The sequence below is a fragment of the Nothoprocta perdicaria genome, unplaced genomic scaffold, assembly GCF_003342845.1.
Source record: "Nothoprocta perdicaria isolate Ctin4 unplaced genomic scaffold, notPer1 scaffold_59, whole genome shotgun sequence".
Classification (NCBI taxonomy): Eukaryota; Metazoa; Chordata; class Aves; order Tinamiformes; family Tinamidae; genus Nothoprocta; species Nothoprocta perdicaria.
The window spans coordinates 258,857-272,156 of NW_020455854.1; the positions used below are offsets into that span (position 1 = coordinate 258,857).

Sequence of the window (13,300 nt, forward strand, 5' to 3'; positions counted from 1 at the left end):
GCGGCGCCGCGCCCGGCCTGCGCCGCCCGTGCCCCGGGGCTGCCCTGTGTGCAGCCAGGCACCTGCTGCCGCCGTCCCGGCTCGTCCCTGGCGGCTGCCGGCGGCGGCACTGCCGGCAGTACCGCGGGTGCCGGGGGTCCCGTGGGTGCTGGGGGTCCCATGGGTGCCGGGGGTCCTGCACACCTGCCCAGCAGCCTGTCCGTGACACCGGCCAGGCCTGCTCTCTGCAGCAGCACATGTTCCCCATGGGCTCCCATTCCCATTCATCCCCTTCAGGTCCCCAGGCCACTTCAGGCTTTCCTAGTCCTGTCACTTCAGTCATTATTCTTTCACTTTGCCCAACATTAGCAGCAGAAGGGGCCGGGGCACCCAGCAAGCATCCCTAATTGCAGCACTTGTTCRCTCACAGGTTGGACATGAGGACATCCCGCACGGGATACACTTTGGGAATCAGCCCTCAGCCCCCGTGTTGCTGGGAAGCCCTGGCTGATCCTGCTGCTCACATTCCCAGTACAATCCCATGTGCTTTACGGTGCCGTGTGTGTCACTCCAATGCAGTTTGCCCGGCGACCTCCGTAAATGTTGGCCTTGGATCACCGGGTGAGGCCTTGCTTCCTCTGGCAGCTCTCCTGCCCGCTGCTCTTAGCGCTAGTCTCGGTGCTAAACCGAGATCAGGAAACTAGCAGCAGCTATTTTAGAGAGCGGCCTGGGTTTTGCACGCAAGTTCTGAGGTTTGATACCATAGGCAGGTATTGGAGAGCTTGGCGATATCCCTGCCCTGCACTGWACCCTGCAAGATTCCCATCCCGGGCATCACGCGGAGAGACGGGCTGCCAAGGAGGGCGATGAGCACCCGCAGCGCCGGCTTAATCTGYGCTGCCATTCTCCACACGGCCCTCGATAACAATTGGGGCAGGAGCTGGTGTCATCGGGAGAGAGAGTTGTTTGGGGGTGATTAAAGAGGAGCCGCGTTATCACAGCAGAGCATTCCGCATGCGCCAGCACTGGGCAGCCGTGTTAAGCTTCCCCAGTGTGTCTCCTTCAAGGCATATATGTCTTTTTTTTTTTTTTTAATAGTATATTACACACGTATTTGTCATTTGAAGCTGTAGGAGGTTGCAGTTTAATTAAAACAAAATTTCCTAAGTCCTTTGGCCACTGGCAGGAAGCTAAAGAGCAAAAGCAGGGTTTAGACTCAAGATTTGTGAAACAGTTTGGCCCAAATTCTTCAGTTAGAGTAACTGTACGTGGCACCATTACAAACTGAGATCACCTTTGAGAGGAGGGCCGTGCACACGCAGAACACGGGCCCACAGGAATGTTACTCTCAAACTCAGAGAGCAGCTACCATTAATTCAATGCCCGGATTTCCAGGCAGAGCTCAAGGAAATTATAATCCCACTTTTATAGTGTATAACCATGTATTTTGCTTGCTTCAACCTTTTAAAATGAGAAATAAAATTCATTTGTGCCTCTTCTAGCCTGCATTTTGAGCAGAAATAGAAAAGCCCTACATTAATACTAAAACCCTCTTTTCTCACATGCTATTTTGTTCTTCAAGGAGCAGGTTGTGGGTGGCTAGAGAGATGTGAGGCCAAGATGCTCTTTATGTAAAGCTGATGTCCAAGCTACCCGAGGGGCAGCAATACAGGAAGGAAGCCCCTGCCTCATGCCGACTATGGTGGGGTCATGGTGACTTCCCTGCCGAGCTGAGTGACCCCTGCTTGAAAGCACCACTGCTGGGCAGCACTTGGAGCGTAGCTCTGCGGTGGCCAATGCCAGGGGCAGCCCTCTGGGAGGAGATGGGGCAAAGACACTATTTAAGTATATATTTCACAATAGCATGACTAATTTTTAAGGTAATTTTCCTATAGGAAAATACAAGTTTTGTACAGTGCATGTAGCAAGGGGTGATGAGTGCAGTCTCCCTTCACACCTGCATCCATTTAAGCTGTTTAAACTGAATATTACTTTTCTCCTCTGCCCTTGCTGAAGATTGCTGCCCGCTCTATCAGAGGGGTCACTTTTAAGGTAACTTTTAATTGGAGACTGCTCTGCACCACATCCATATGTAGATATCCATCCATATAGCTGAGCAGAGTTAGCTCCAGGCTTCTAGTGGTCCACTTTTTTATATCAAAGTGCTACCCCAGACTGGACAGACTCCAGCTCACACGTGATCGACGTTCCCTAGAAGGGCTTTCTTTGGAGGAGGATGGTCATGTCTGGGCAACATCTGCTGCTGCTCTTGGCAGCACTGTCCTGAAATGAAGCCACGTCTGGGAGGAGGAATCTGGCTTGCACATATCAACCTTCTCAGCACAAATGTGTGGGTCTGGGCAGAAAACACTATCTGACCGCTCTGATTGTACCAGCCAGCTTTCCACACACCACTACCAACACGCAGTGCTGTGTGTTGCTTCTGTAGTTTATCGAGGTGGCAGAGAGATTTACTCAAGCCTGGGTTACATGTGCTGGCAGCAGAGACCATCTCCAGATGGGTATTTCTTTGGCCCTTTGCCGAGGTATCTGTGATTACAGACTGGTGCTGATCTTTCCCTTTATTCTTTGGATCTTCACTCCTCAAGCTGCAAGACTTAGGGTAGGATCAAGTTTTCCTGTGCATGTCCAGCATGTAGCACAGTGCACCTCAGCACTGTCTATGCTGCTATATTCTACAGCAGAAGGGATCAGTAAGTGCAACTGGAAATCAAAGACAAGCATTTAGTGATGAGACTCGAGAGAGAGCTCTATAAAAATTAATTACAGATGGCCCTCTGTGCTTCAAGATTTATGGATAAACAGGAAAGCACACCAGTCTGATTGGGCTTTCTCACATGCACGTGCCTTTTCCTAGGGTCATGCTCAATTTCATAAGCTCAATCTACCTGTCTCCATTTGAGTCGCTGCTACTGGTGGTATTATGAGCAAAACTGATTGCAGATGAGTCCGCGCTTCTTTGCAAGAAACTGGTAAAATGAAGTACTGGCAATGCTGAAATTAATGTCAAAATCTCCACTGCTTTCTGAAAAAAAAAAAAAAAAACCAAAAAACAGATCTCATTCTATCAGAGTTCAATAATCTGGCCCAGTTCTTTTAGATATTCCACATGTGAAGGCTATATTGTTTAATATAAGATTTACTTATTTGAAGGTATTTTAAGTTATGCAGGATTCTGATGTAACAGAGTAATACAGTAAAATGCTGAAATTACATAGTAAGTTACATCTACTTACATCTACATCTACCCCTACATCTACATCTACATCTACCCCTACATCTATATCTACTACAGCTACCCTCTAACTAGTAAAATATCACCATTTCAATATACAGTGCAATACAAATGTAATTCCCATTACCAGTCTCTGTAACAGGCTCACCCTCATGACGCTGGCATCCCCCAGCACTGGGAAGGAACAAGAGGGTTGAAACTAGCTCAAACCCATTGTCTTCTCCCAAGTTGTTGCATTAGTTGCTCAGTTTTTATACATGGTGCTGGGATAGGCCACGTGCTCTCCCTGTGCTGATCTCCTTGATTCATAGAGACATCCATACTCTTCTGATGAACTCGAGAAAGTCTGCACATCACCGCTGAACAGTGATGCAGTCACTTGACCCACTCAACTGACATAGTCGTTTTCCTAAAACACAGGCCACCCTCCGGTCCCCTTTGTGTTGAGCTAAATTGACCTTTCTTTGCCATAGCTCTGGTCAGTCACTTCCTATACTCTTGTAAGTGCCTTACGGGCAGTTTGCCTTTGCCCATCTCCTCTGGACCTTCTCCCACTGTGGGCATTTATTAGTCCATTACTCACTCCTTCTCTGAACTATGCTGAACACCTCCCATCCTAACCCTAATGCTACCTGGAATGATTTGGTACGAGCCCTGGTCCATGCTGCTGCCATGTGTCCTTGAAGTGTATGACCTGCTGCAAAACCCAGGGGTTTTGTGTGCACCCCTCTGAAGCAAGGAGGCAAACGCAGATTTTTCTCCAAACTTCTCAGTATGTTTGAAATGCACTCACTCCTCAGTCTAATGATCATCTTAATTTTCTGTCACTGGAACTTTCCAGTGTTTATCACTCCTCACGTATCAATATGTGTCCAGGCAATTTCTCCAGGCCACAGGGCCATTATGTTAAGAGGCAAGAAGCTGATAACGCCAGCAAACGGGGTGGCCAGCGCACTGACCTTCGCCAAAGTAGACGCTGTTTCGCAGGGAGATAAGAGTTTCCCACCCCCTTGGGTGGGCTGCAGGAGTGACCAATGGGCGCGAACAGCCGCCAAGGTCCACGCTCGTCTTCCCCTTTATAACGCGGCCTGCGAGAGCAGTTCGCACAACCCTGCTCTGAGCGCTCATTTCGAGGAGCCGGACGCCCCACTCTCTTCCACAAGCATGCTGACTCAAGGGGAGAAGGCCGCCGTCGTCACCATCTGGGCCAAGGTGGCCACCCAAGCTGATGCCATTGGGGCCGAGTCCCTGGAGAGGTAAGACACCCGAGGGCTCTGAGGGGCGGCCTCATCCAGCTTTGCTCTGGTGTGAAGTATACTGCTATGTGTAGGAGGTCCCTGTGTGGAACTTGTATGAATGAGATCACACGGTGGTGGGAATGAGGTTCTGGAATCACCTTATCCACCTCCTTATCCCTCTCTGGCTCTGGGCAACTCGCTCTGCCAACGGGATGCAGAGCCCTGCGGGATAAGGGCCGAGGCTGCCTGGCTGCTGAGCGTGTGGTGATGGGGGATCTGGGGCTGCACCATCACATACTGATGAGGAAGGGCTTAGCTCTGCCTTGGAGAACAAGCCTCGGGGCAAGTCCTTTAGAATTCAGCAATTATACAGAAATTCCTGATCAGTTCTATGTTATTTAGTACACAATTCACTGGGATTACATCTTTGCTACTAAACTCTAGCAGATGCTTTCAAAATCTTGTGGCAAGCCATAATTTTCTATTCAGTTCTACAGGTTTCTTTCCATTTATAGCCATTTAGAAGAATTAATAGCCAGGATCACTAAAGAGGAATTCAAAATCACTTATATACCAAGTCCTGGAATGGGGTTATCACTACTAGGAAATGAACTTAAATGGCTTGTTGTGTGAGTAATGTAGTTCCTCTTGCCATATAACAAGCAGAGGACAGCTGTCCAATAAATTAATTGGATAATTACATTTCATTGATCCAGTTGATATATAACAGACTATTAGAAAATAATACAACTGGACTCTGCACAGTGCAGTCACAGTTTACTCTCACAGTAAACAGAACAGGTACTGAAAGAATCCACTCTAAATATATTAGCTTCTTGTTATCACAAGAGGGATGCCCCTTTCAAATAAGCCCAGCTGCTTTTAAGGCTAAGAAATCCCTACTTCTTCCAAAAGAAGTTCACCCAAATTAAGGAGGCTGKCACAAAAGGGAGAATAGTCTGCAAATTGTTCCAAAGCAATTAAGTTAACCCAAGTTATTCAGCTGTTATTTACAGCTCAGTCTGAAGTATTTRAATGCTCTTCAGAGACTCAGAGTGCCACTCGTATTGATTCTGGTTCATTCAGCTCAGATGAGTTTGCAGATCCTTCTAACTGGCTGACAGTGTAATACAAGAAGTACAGGTGACAATTTAGGTGCATTATTATAAAAAATTACTTTTAAAAAGCTTTAGACCACTGGCTAATCTGTACATATTAGAGAAGTGTTTTAAAAGCAGCATCACAGGTCTTCAATACAAGTTTCAAGGCTCCAAAGGTCTTTACAACAGCTGAATGAGTGTCCTGCTACAGCTGGTGGGTGTACATCACACTTGTCCTTCAATTTAGATGCTCCATGAAATATWCACTGCTAAATTTAATTCTCTTCTTCTCCTTCAGGCTTTTCTCCAGCTACCCCCAGACGAAAACCTACTTCCCTCACTTTGATCTCAGCCAAGGCTCTGCTCAGCTCCGTGGTCATGGCTCCAAGGTCATGAACGCTATTGGGGAAGCTGTGAAGAACATTGATGACATCAGGGGCACTTTGGCCAAACTCAGCGAGCTGCATGCTTACATCCTTCGGGTGGACCCTGTCAACTTCAAGGTGAGCAAACACAAACAGACACTTTCAGAGATGAAACCTGCCAGGCACAAAATTAGAGATCAGAGCTAATTTCAGCTAATGACAGCTTAATCCCTGATCACATTTAGAGCCTTGTCAACTCACGTTATTGCTTTGCCATCTGGTTATTATCCTGAGCTTGGATCTTTTCATGGAGGATCTAGTCTAGCACAAGCAAAGAACTATTCAGGGAGCTCTTTAGGCTGAGGTCTGTAACTGATTATAATGGATTTTATCTTGTTTTCCCTTACAGCTGCTTTCCCACTGTATCCTGTGCTCTATCGCTGCCCGCTATCCCACTGAGTTCACCCCAGAAGTTCATGCTGCGTGGGACAAGTTCCTGTCCAGTGTTTCCTTTGTTCTGACTGAGAAGTACAGATAAATGACCTTCACAKAGGGCGAGGGATGCATGTCCACGGCCTGCCACAGCTTCCAGGCTCTCAAATCCTCTATATAGGGTTCAGTCATCTGCAAAACCCAATAAATAATTCAACTGTGAGCAATGGTCTCTGTGTCTTCACCTTCACTTGTTCCACTTACACCTCACTGTTCAGCCAGGGGTACAGGGGTATTCTGACATCCCTACAAAAGATGGAGGGGAAAATGCTAAGCTGTTTAAGTTGATGCTGTCAGGAGGATCTGAATTTTCAGAGTTTCTCCAGAAAGGGGCACCAGTGAAAAATACAGCACTGAGGATCTCCTGGGGGGAACAGAGGGATCATCCTCAGGAACACAATAGTGATTCGTTGGCTGAGGCCCTCCAGTCAACAGCCTGGCTCTCAGATGATAAAAGCTGTGTGAGCTGTATCACTCACATCCTTGTTTCCTCTTCCAAAGATTTTCCAAGACTCTCCATTTACACATTGTTCTCTAAGAAAAACAGTGATTTTTTGAGAAGTCTGAAAATGAAAAGCCTCTTTCTCTGGGGCTGTATTCAGCTACACAGGTTACCCACACACTGTTTGCAGGCCAAAGACTACATTTCTAGGAAGGTTCCCCACACATGTACAACTAACTGAATAGCCAAGGCAGCTTATCACCAAAACACAGAATCATTGAGGCTGGAAGGGACCTTTAGAGATCATCTAGGTGTCCCTGCTGGAGCAGGGAGTTTGGACTAGATGACCTCTAGAGGTCCCTTCCAACCTTAACCATTCTGCGATTCTGCAATTCTGTGATCTAGCTCAACTCTCCTGCACTAACAGGGTCACCTAAAGCCCAGTATTGACTCCAGGTGGATTTTTAATATCTCCAGAAGTGACTTCACAACCCCTCTGACCAACCTATTCCAGGGCTCTCTTACCCTCACAGTCAAGAAGATTTTCCTCAAATTCAGATGGAAACTTGTGTTTCAGTTGGTGGCTTTTGCTTCTTGTGCTGTCGCTGTCCATTACTAAAAACAGTCTGGCACTGTCCTCTTGATACACTCCCTTCAGATATTTGTATACACTGATAAGACCCCCCTCTCAGTCCTCTCTAGGCTAAATAGACCTTGCTTTCTTGGTGTTTCCTCACAAAGGAGATGCTTCAGTCTGCTAATCAGCTTTGTAGCCCTACGYTGGACTCAGTCCAAAAGCTCCATATCTCTTTTGTACTGGGGAGCCCATAACTAGAAGCAGTGCTCCAGGTGCAGCCTCACCAAGGCTGAGCAGAGGAGGAGGAGGATCACAGGATCACCTCCTCAGGATACCATTGACCATCTTGGCTACAAGGGCACACTGCTGGCTCATGGTTAACTTATCTCCCAGGTCCAGCACTCCCAGGTCCTCTTTGGCAGAGCTGCTCTCCAGCAGYTCAAACCCCAACCTGTGCTGGTCCCTACAGTTATTCCTCCAGAGGTGCAAGAACCTGCACTTGCCTTTGTTGAACTTCATGATGTTCCTGTTCACCCACCTCTCCAGCCTSTATYGGTTCCTCTGAAAGGCAGYAYAGCCCTCAATGAGAGGTTGATGTCTAAGGATGAAGTGACATCTATTTATTTTGCTGAGCTATATCTCTGTCCTAGTAGCAAGATATTTTTCAGCTTTCATTCATTGCTCATGTGTGGCTTAAAGGACATTTTCTTACATGAAAAGATGGGTGCAAAGTCTTAGATAAGCCTTGATCAACACGACCAAATTGGTATTGAGTGTTTCAGTTCTCCTTTCGGTTACAAAATAATAACTTTGAGAGTTGTATTCATTCACAGCTCTTGGGAAAGTACAGGCACTCTGTTTAGACAGAAGAAAACACTATTGCTCTAAAGCTACCAAATTGCTCCCAAATCGTTGCGTGAAGTCTRCACTGACATTTGCTGTGGCCAACAACTCTTTAACACATTGTATGTTTTGGGAGTTTCTGGTAATCTGAAYTTTAAAACAATTTATATGGCATGTCAGCCTGTGATATGTCCCCAATCAAATGGCCAAGTGAACACCAATGGATCTTAATGGGGAATGTAAGTGTCAACAAGCACCCCATGCCCTGTGGAAAGTTATTGTGTTTATAGAGATAGGTAGGAACATGCCTTGGGATAGGAACAAGGCAACAGATCATGGCTTGAAAGGTACAAATGTGCCAAAAAACATATGCTGAAAAAGGAGGTCCCCAGAGACTCTGGATATGTCTTTGGAAAAATATTTTTTTCCCACAGCAGATCCCTAGCATTATCTGAGCGGAATTGACGCCAGCTTTTCCACAGCTCCCAGGCTGAGGAGTTGGGAACTGGCTGGCAAAGGCAGCCATGGAAAGCAGGAGATCTGAAGGACTGAAGGTCATGAGAGCCAGGGCCACATGCAAGATCCACCATGACATCGGTGATGAGGAGCCACGGAGAAGCCAGCAAAGCAGGGATACGGCAGCTCTGCGCAGGGATGCCTAGGGAGAGGACAGCCAAGGACTGGACCACAGCTGTCCTGGAGCACCCACCAGAGGTGACCACACTTGCTGACCCACTGCTGGGGGACAGCACTTCCAGGCAACTTCCTATGGTGCCAGCGGGCAGCAGGGCCCAGGTGGGACCCGTCACAGCAGGCCAGGGAGCCGGCAGGAAACTAGCAGGGTCCCCTCAGGGCCGGCCATGTTCCCCCTGGGCCAGACCATGTTCCCCAGGTCCCCACAGAGCCCCACAGCACTAGGCAGCCGCTTCCTGGGCCCGGCGCTGGGTGGCCACGGCCCCCCACAGATAAGATAAGGGCCGAGGGAGGTGCAGGCTGCTGGCCCCATCTATAAGAGGACAGCCTYATGGGTGGCTCCACCACAGAGCCTTGTGCAGCTGTCACAGCGTACCGTGCCATCCTACAGCGCACTGCGCCGCACCGCCAGCCGCCACCATGCTGACTGCTGAGGACAAGAAGCTCATCCAGCAGACCTGGACCAAGGTCCAGGAAGACTTCGGAGGCGAGGCCCTGGAGAGGTGCGGGCTGGGAGCCCCGTGACAAGCTGGGGAGTGCAGGGGTGGAGGACCAGGGGGTCCATGGGGGTGCTGGGAGGAGGCCAGGGCATGCGGATCCTCCATGGGCAATAAGGACCCACCTCAGGGGACATTAGCACTGAGCAGCCTCCCTCCGGCAGGATGTTCATCACCTACCCCCAGACCAAGACCTACTTCCCCCACTTCGACCTGCACCACGGCTCTGAGCAGATCCGCAGCCACGGCAAGAAGGTGGTGAATGCCCTGGGTGTCGCCGTGAAGAGCATGGACAACCTCAGCCAGGCCCTGTCTGAGCTCAGCAACCTRCACGCCTACAACCTGCGTGTGGACCCCGTCAACTTTAAGGTGCGCCGGGGGGCCAGGGCGGGCCAGGGTCGGGACGGGGACCGGGCTGGGGGCTGCTGTGGTCGTGCTGAGCCCTGTGTTTGCCTYGCAGCTGCTGTCGCAGTGCTTCCAGGTGGTGCTGGCTGTGCACCTGGGCAACGACTACACCGCCGAGGTCCACTCCGCCTTCGACAAGTTCCTGTCCGCCGTGGCCTCCGTGCTGGCCGAGAAGTACAGATGAGCCACTCGCGCTGCCGCCAGCCTTGCCTATGTGTTCAATAAAAATACCTTCTGCCACCCCACCGTGTCCGTGTGTGCTGGGGCAGCGCTGACGGCGTGGGGAGAGCCCTTCATGGGTGTCTCTGGGGTGGTGCTGGATGGGGACTATCTCCTGCACACACCAGGGCCCTGTCTGCATGACTCAGGGTCAAGACAGGGGACCCTGGAGTCTGCCCTGTGCCAAAACTCCTCCATTCTGGCCCTGTCCTCAGGCTGGTGGCAGCACCTCTGTGACAGCAGGATGGATCCTGACCTCTCACTTCATTGTGCCCATGTCTTTCGGGGAATGGGACGGGGGAAGGCTGTGCAAAGCTGAGCTTTGTTCTTGGTGATCCCAGGATCTTCTTGGCTTTGGGGYAGGCTCAACCCTCTTGGCTCCAGATTCTGCAGGGAATGCTTAGGACTTGATTCAGACRCTGTAGGAGCCGAGTGCCTGCATGAGCTCCACCAAAGCAGTCAAATTCATACAGCAAAGAAAGAAAAAAGTACTACTGACCATTAAGCACAAACACAATATTTGGCTCCAGACTCTGCACCACAAATTTCTCGTGAGTGCCRAGAAAGTGTCCCCTGCATCTGCCCTGGGCATCTCCCTTGTCAGGGCTTCTGGGGGTGGGAGCAGGGCCAGGCAGGGTCTGCCACGGGGACACTGGTTTCATGTTTCTGGAGTCTGAATCAAAAAACCTCACTTCCTTGATCACAGGGAGGTGATGGGTTAAACCAACCTTCATTTTGCTCTGGATCATGACAAAAGAGGGAGGAAATGAGGGTTTGTGATAGCTGAAAAGGTGGGCTGGGGTTTGGAGTGCAGACAAGGGGTGCCAGATATCCTGGGACTTGGTGCTTGGGACTACAGGCCTGGAGAGCTCCTGGGCCTCTGCCCTTGCGAGTACCCTCAGTAACCCATTGCATTTTCATTCATGCTCAGAAGAATCATCCAAGTCCCACTGGATCTGTGCACATTTACACTCATTTGCTCGTACACCTGCAGTTTGCAAGGCTCTGCCACCTTTGCAGTTTGCCCCTCTGGTGTTTTCACGTGCAGCAAATACGCTGTGTCACYGGCCCGGCTTCTTGGAAGGCGAGCCCCCCTCCTCCTGCGCTCTGAGACACTGCCAGGTCGTGCTAATCTCCCCTGAACATGAACGATAAGAGCCATCATCCCCACAGAGGAAACACAGCGTGAGCTGTCCCCCCACCCCTGTGCACCAGCTCTAGAAACTGCTAGAAGCTCTGCAGCCTTCCTCACCTTCCTCGCCTCCTCATCTTTCTCGTGTGGACCCACGGCTCCTCACCGTCCCCATGGCCTCACGCACCTTCCCTCCCAAGCAGTAGCTCCTACCACAGGCTGGTGCTTGTGTCAGTGCCCAGCACTGACCTCTGCAGCCCAAAGTCCCCCGTTCCCCGGAGCTGGGGGTACCCACTCCCGTGTGGCTGGATGTGGTGGTGTGTGCAGGGGCCAGGACTGGGGCCATGCTGCATGGTAGCGTGTACAGACACTGTGTGTGTGTACAGGCACAGCGTGTGCAGTGACCATGTCGGGTGACAGCGCACATAGGCGCTGCGTGTGTGTACAGGGACAGCGTGTGCACAGTGACCATGTCGGGTGACAGTGCACACAGGTGCTGTGTGTGTGTACAGGGACAGCGTGTGCACAGTGACCATGTCGGGTGACAGCGCACACAGGCGCTGCGTGTGTGTGCAGGGACAGCGTGTGCACAGTGACCATGCGGGTGACAGTGCGCACAGGCGCTGCGTGTGTGTGCAGGGACAGGGCACACATAAGCACTGTGCTGTATGGCAGCACGTACAGGCACTGGATGTGCACAGGGACCATGTGTGCACAGTGCAGTGCCAGGTGACAGTGCACACAGGTGCAGCACGTGTGTACAGGGACCACGCTGCCCACACACAGACACAACACTGTGCCCACCATGAGCTCCAGCACCACCTGGAGCTCCTCAGCACAGGGTTGCAGACCCCAGCCCCAATCCTACCCCTGGACCTGCGCCCCAGGGGCTGGTACCAGTGGCGGCTCTGCTTGGCTGGGCTCCAGCGGGGCCAGGACCGTGGTCGGGGCCAGGACCGGGGCGGGCCAAGTGACGGGTGGGGCCTCTGCACTGCATATAAGGGCGGTGGAGGCCGTGGGGGCCACCGTGCTGGGGGCTGCCAACGCGGAGCTGCAACCATGGTGCTGTCCGCGGGTGACAAGACCAATGTGAAGGGCATCATGAGCAAGATTGGTGGCCATGCTGAGCAGTATGGAGCAGAGACCCTGGAAAGGCAAGTGTCCCTCCCCACCTCTGCCAGTCCCTGCTCTGCTTGCCATCTTTTCTGTCTTGCCTGCTCCCATCTTCTCCCTATCCCTATTCCTACCTCCGTGTAACTCTTGCTTCCTCGCTGTCAGACCCCCCGTCCCTGTCCCCCCAGCCCTGATCCTCTCTGTCTTGCAGGATGTTCACCACCTACCCCCAGACCAAGACCTACTTCCCCCACTTCGATCTGCACCAYGGCTCTGCCCAGATCAAGTCTCATGGCAAGAAGGTGGTGACCGCCCTGATCGAGGCCGCCAACCACATCGACGACATCGCTAGTGCCCTYTCCAAGCTCAGCGACCTCCATGCCCAAAAGCTCCGTGTGGATCCTGTGAACTTCAAAGTGAGTGCTCGGGAAGGGGCAAACCAGCCTGGTGCCCCTCAGCTCCTGTTTCTGTGCCACCCGGCTGCCCTCTCAACTTGTTTGCTCATGATCTCCCTTTGCCTTTCAGCTGCTGGGCCAGTGCTTCCTGGTTGTGGTGGCCATCCATCACCCCTCTGCCCTGACCCCGGAGGTCCACGCTTCCCTGGACAAGTTCCTGTGTGCCGTGGGTACTGTGCTGACTGCCAAATACCGTTAGACAGCACTGATGTTGAAGCTGGACTCGATTCACCACCAGCCCTCCTACAACAAGCAGCCAAATGTTCTGAAATAAAATCTTGCATTTGTGCTCTAGCCCTTGTGTCCTGCTCTTATCACTGTGTGCGGGGAGGGATTGGGGATCGACTGGGTTCTGCTTGGGAGCTCAGTGCCTGTGTGCACCCAGCCCCCTGGTGTCCTCATGCCAGGTGRGCACGCAGAACAGAGAGGCTCCCATACTCCAGCTTTCCTGCTTCTACCTTTGGGTGGTGGTGGTGGTGTCCCTTAGGTGCCAC

At 51.3% G+C, this 13,300-nt stretch overlaps 3 protein-coding genes across 3 annotated transcripts; all 3 read left to right on the forward strand.

The window, feature by feature from the left end:
• Positions 1-4,399: 4,399 nt before the first annotated feature.
• LOC112955696 (hemoglobin subunit pi) lies at positions 4,400-6,535 on the forward strand. Its single transcript, XM_026049027.1, has 3 exons — positions 4,400-4,491; positions 5,872-6,076; positions 6,348-6,535. The coding sequence occupies exons 1-3, from the start codon at positions 4,400-4,402 to the stop codon at positions 6,474-6,476; spliced, it is 426 nt and encodes a 141-aa protein (XP_025904812.1). The 3' UTR covers positions 6,477-6,535.
• Positions 6,536-9,343: 2,808 nt separating this feature from the next.
• On the forward strand, positions 9,344-10,125 carry LOC112955680 (hemoglobin subunit alpha-2). The gene is made up of 3 exons (XM_026049006.1): positions 9,344-9,488; positions 9,647-9,851; positions 9,943-10,125. Exons 1-3 carry the CDS (start codon positions 9,406-9,408, stop codon positions 10,069-10,071), a joined length of 417 nt encoding a protein of 138 aa, XP_025904791.1. The 5' UTR covers positions 9,344-9,405; the 3' UTR covers positions 10,072-10,125.
• Positions 10,126-12,269: 2,144 nt separating this feature from the next.
• Positions 12,270-13,100, forward strand: LOC112955681 (hemoglobin subunit alpha-A). Its single transcript, XM_026049007.1, has 3 exons — positions 12,270-12,392; positions 12,563-12,767; positions 12,877-13,100. Exons 1-3 carry the CDS (start codon positions 12,298-12,300, stop codon positions 13,003-13,005), a joined length of 429 nt encoding a protein of 142 aa, XP_025904792.1. The 5' UTR covers positions 12,270-12,297; the 3' UTR covers positions 13,006-13,100.
• Positions 13,101-13,300: the final 200 nt, after the last annotated feature.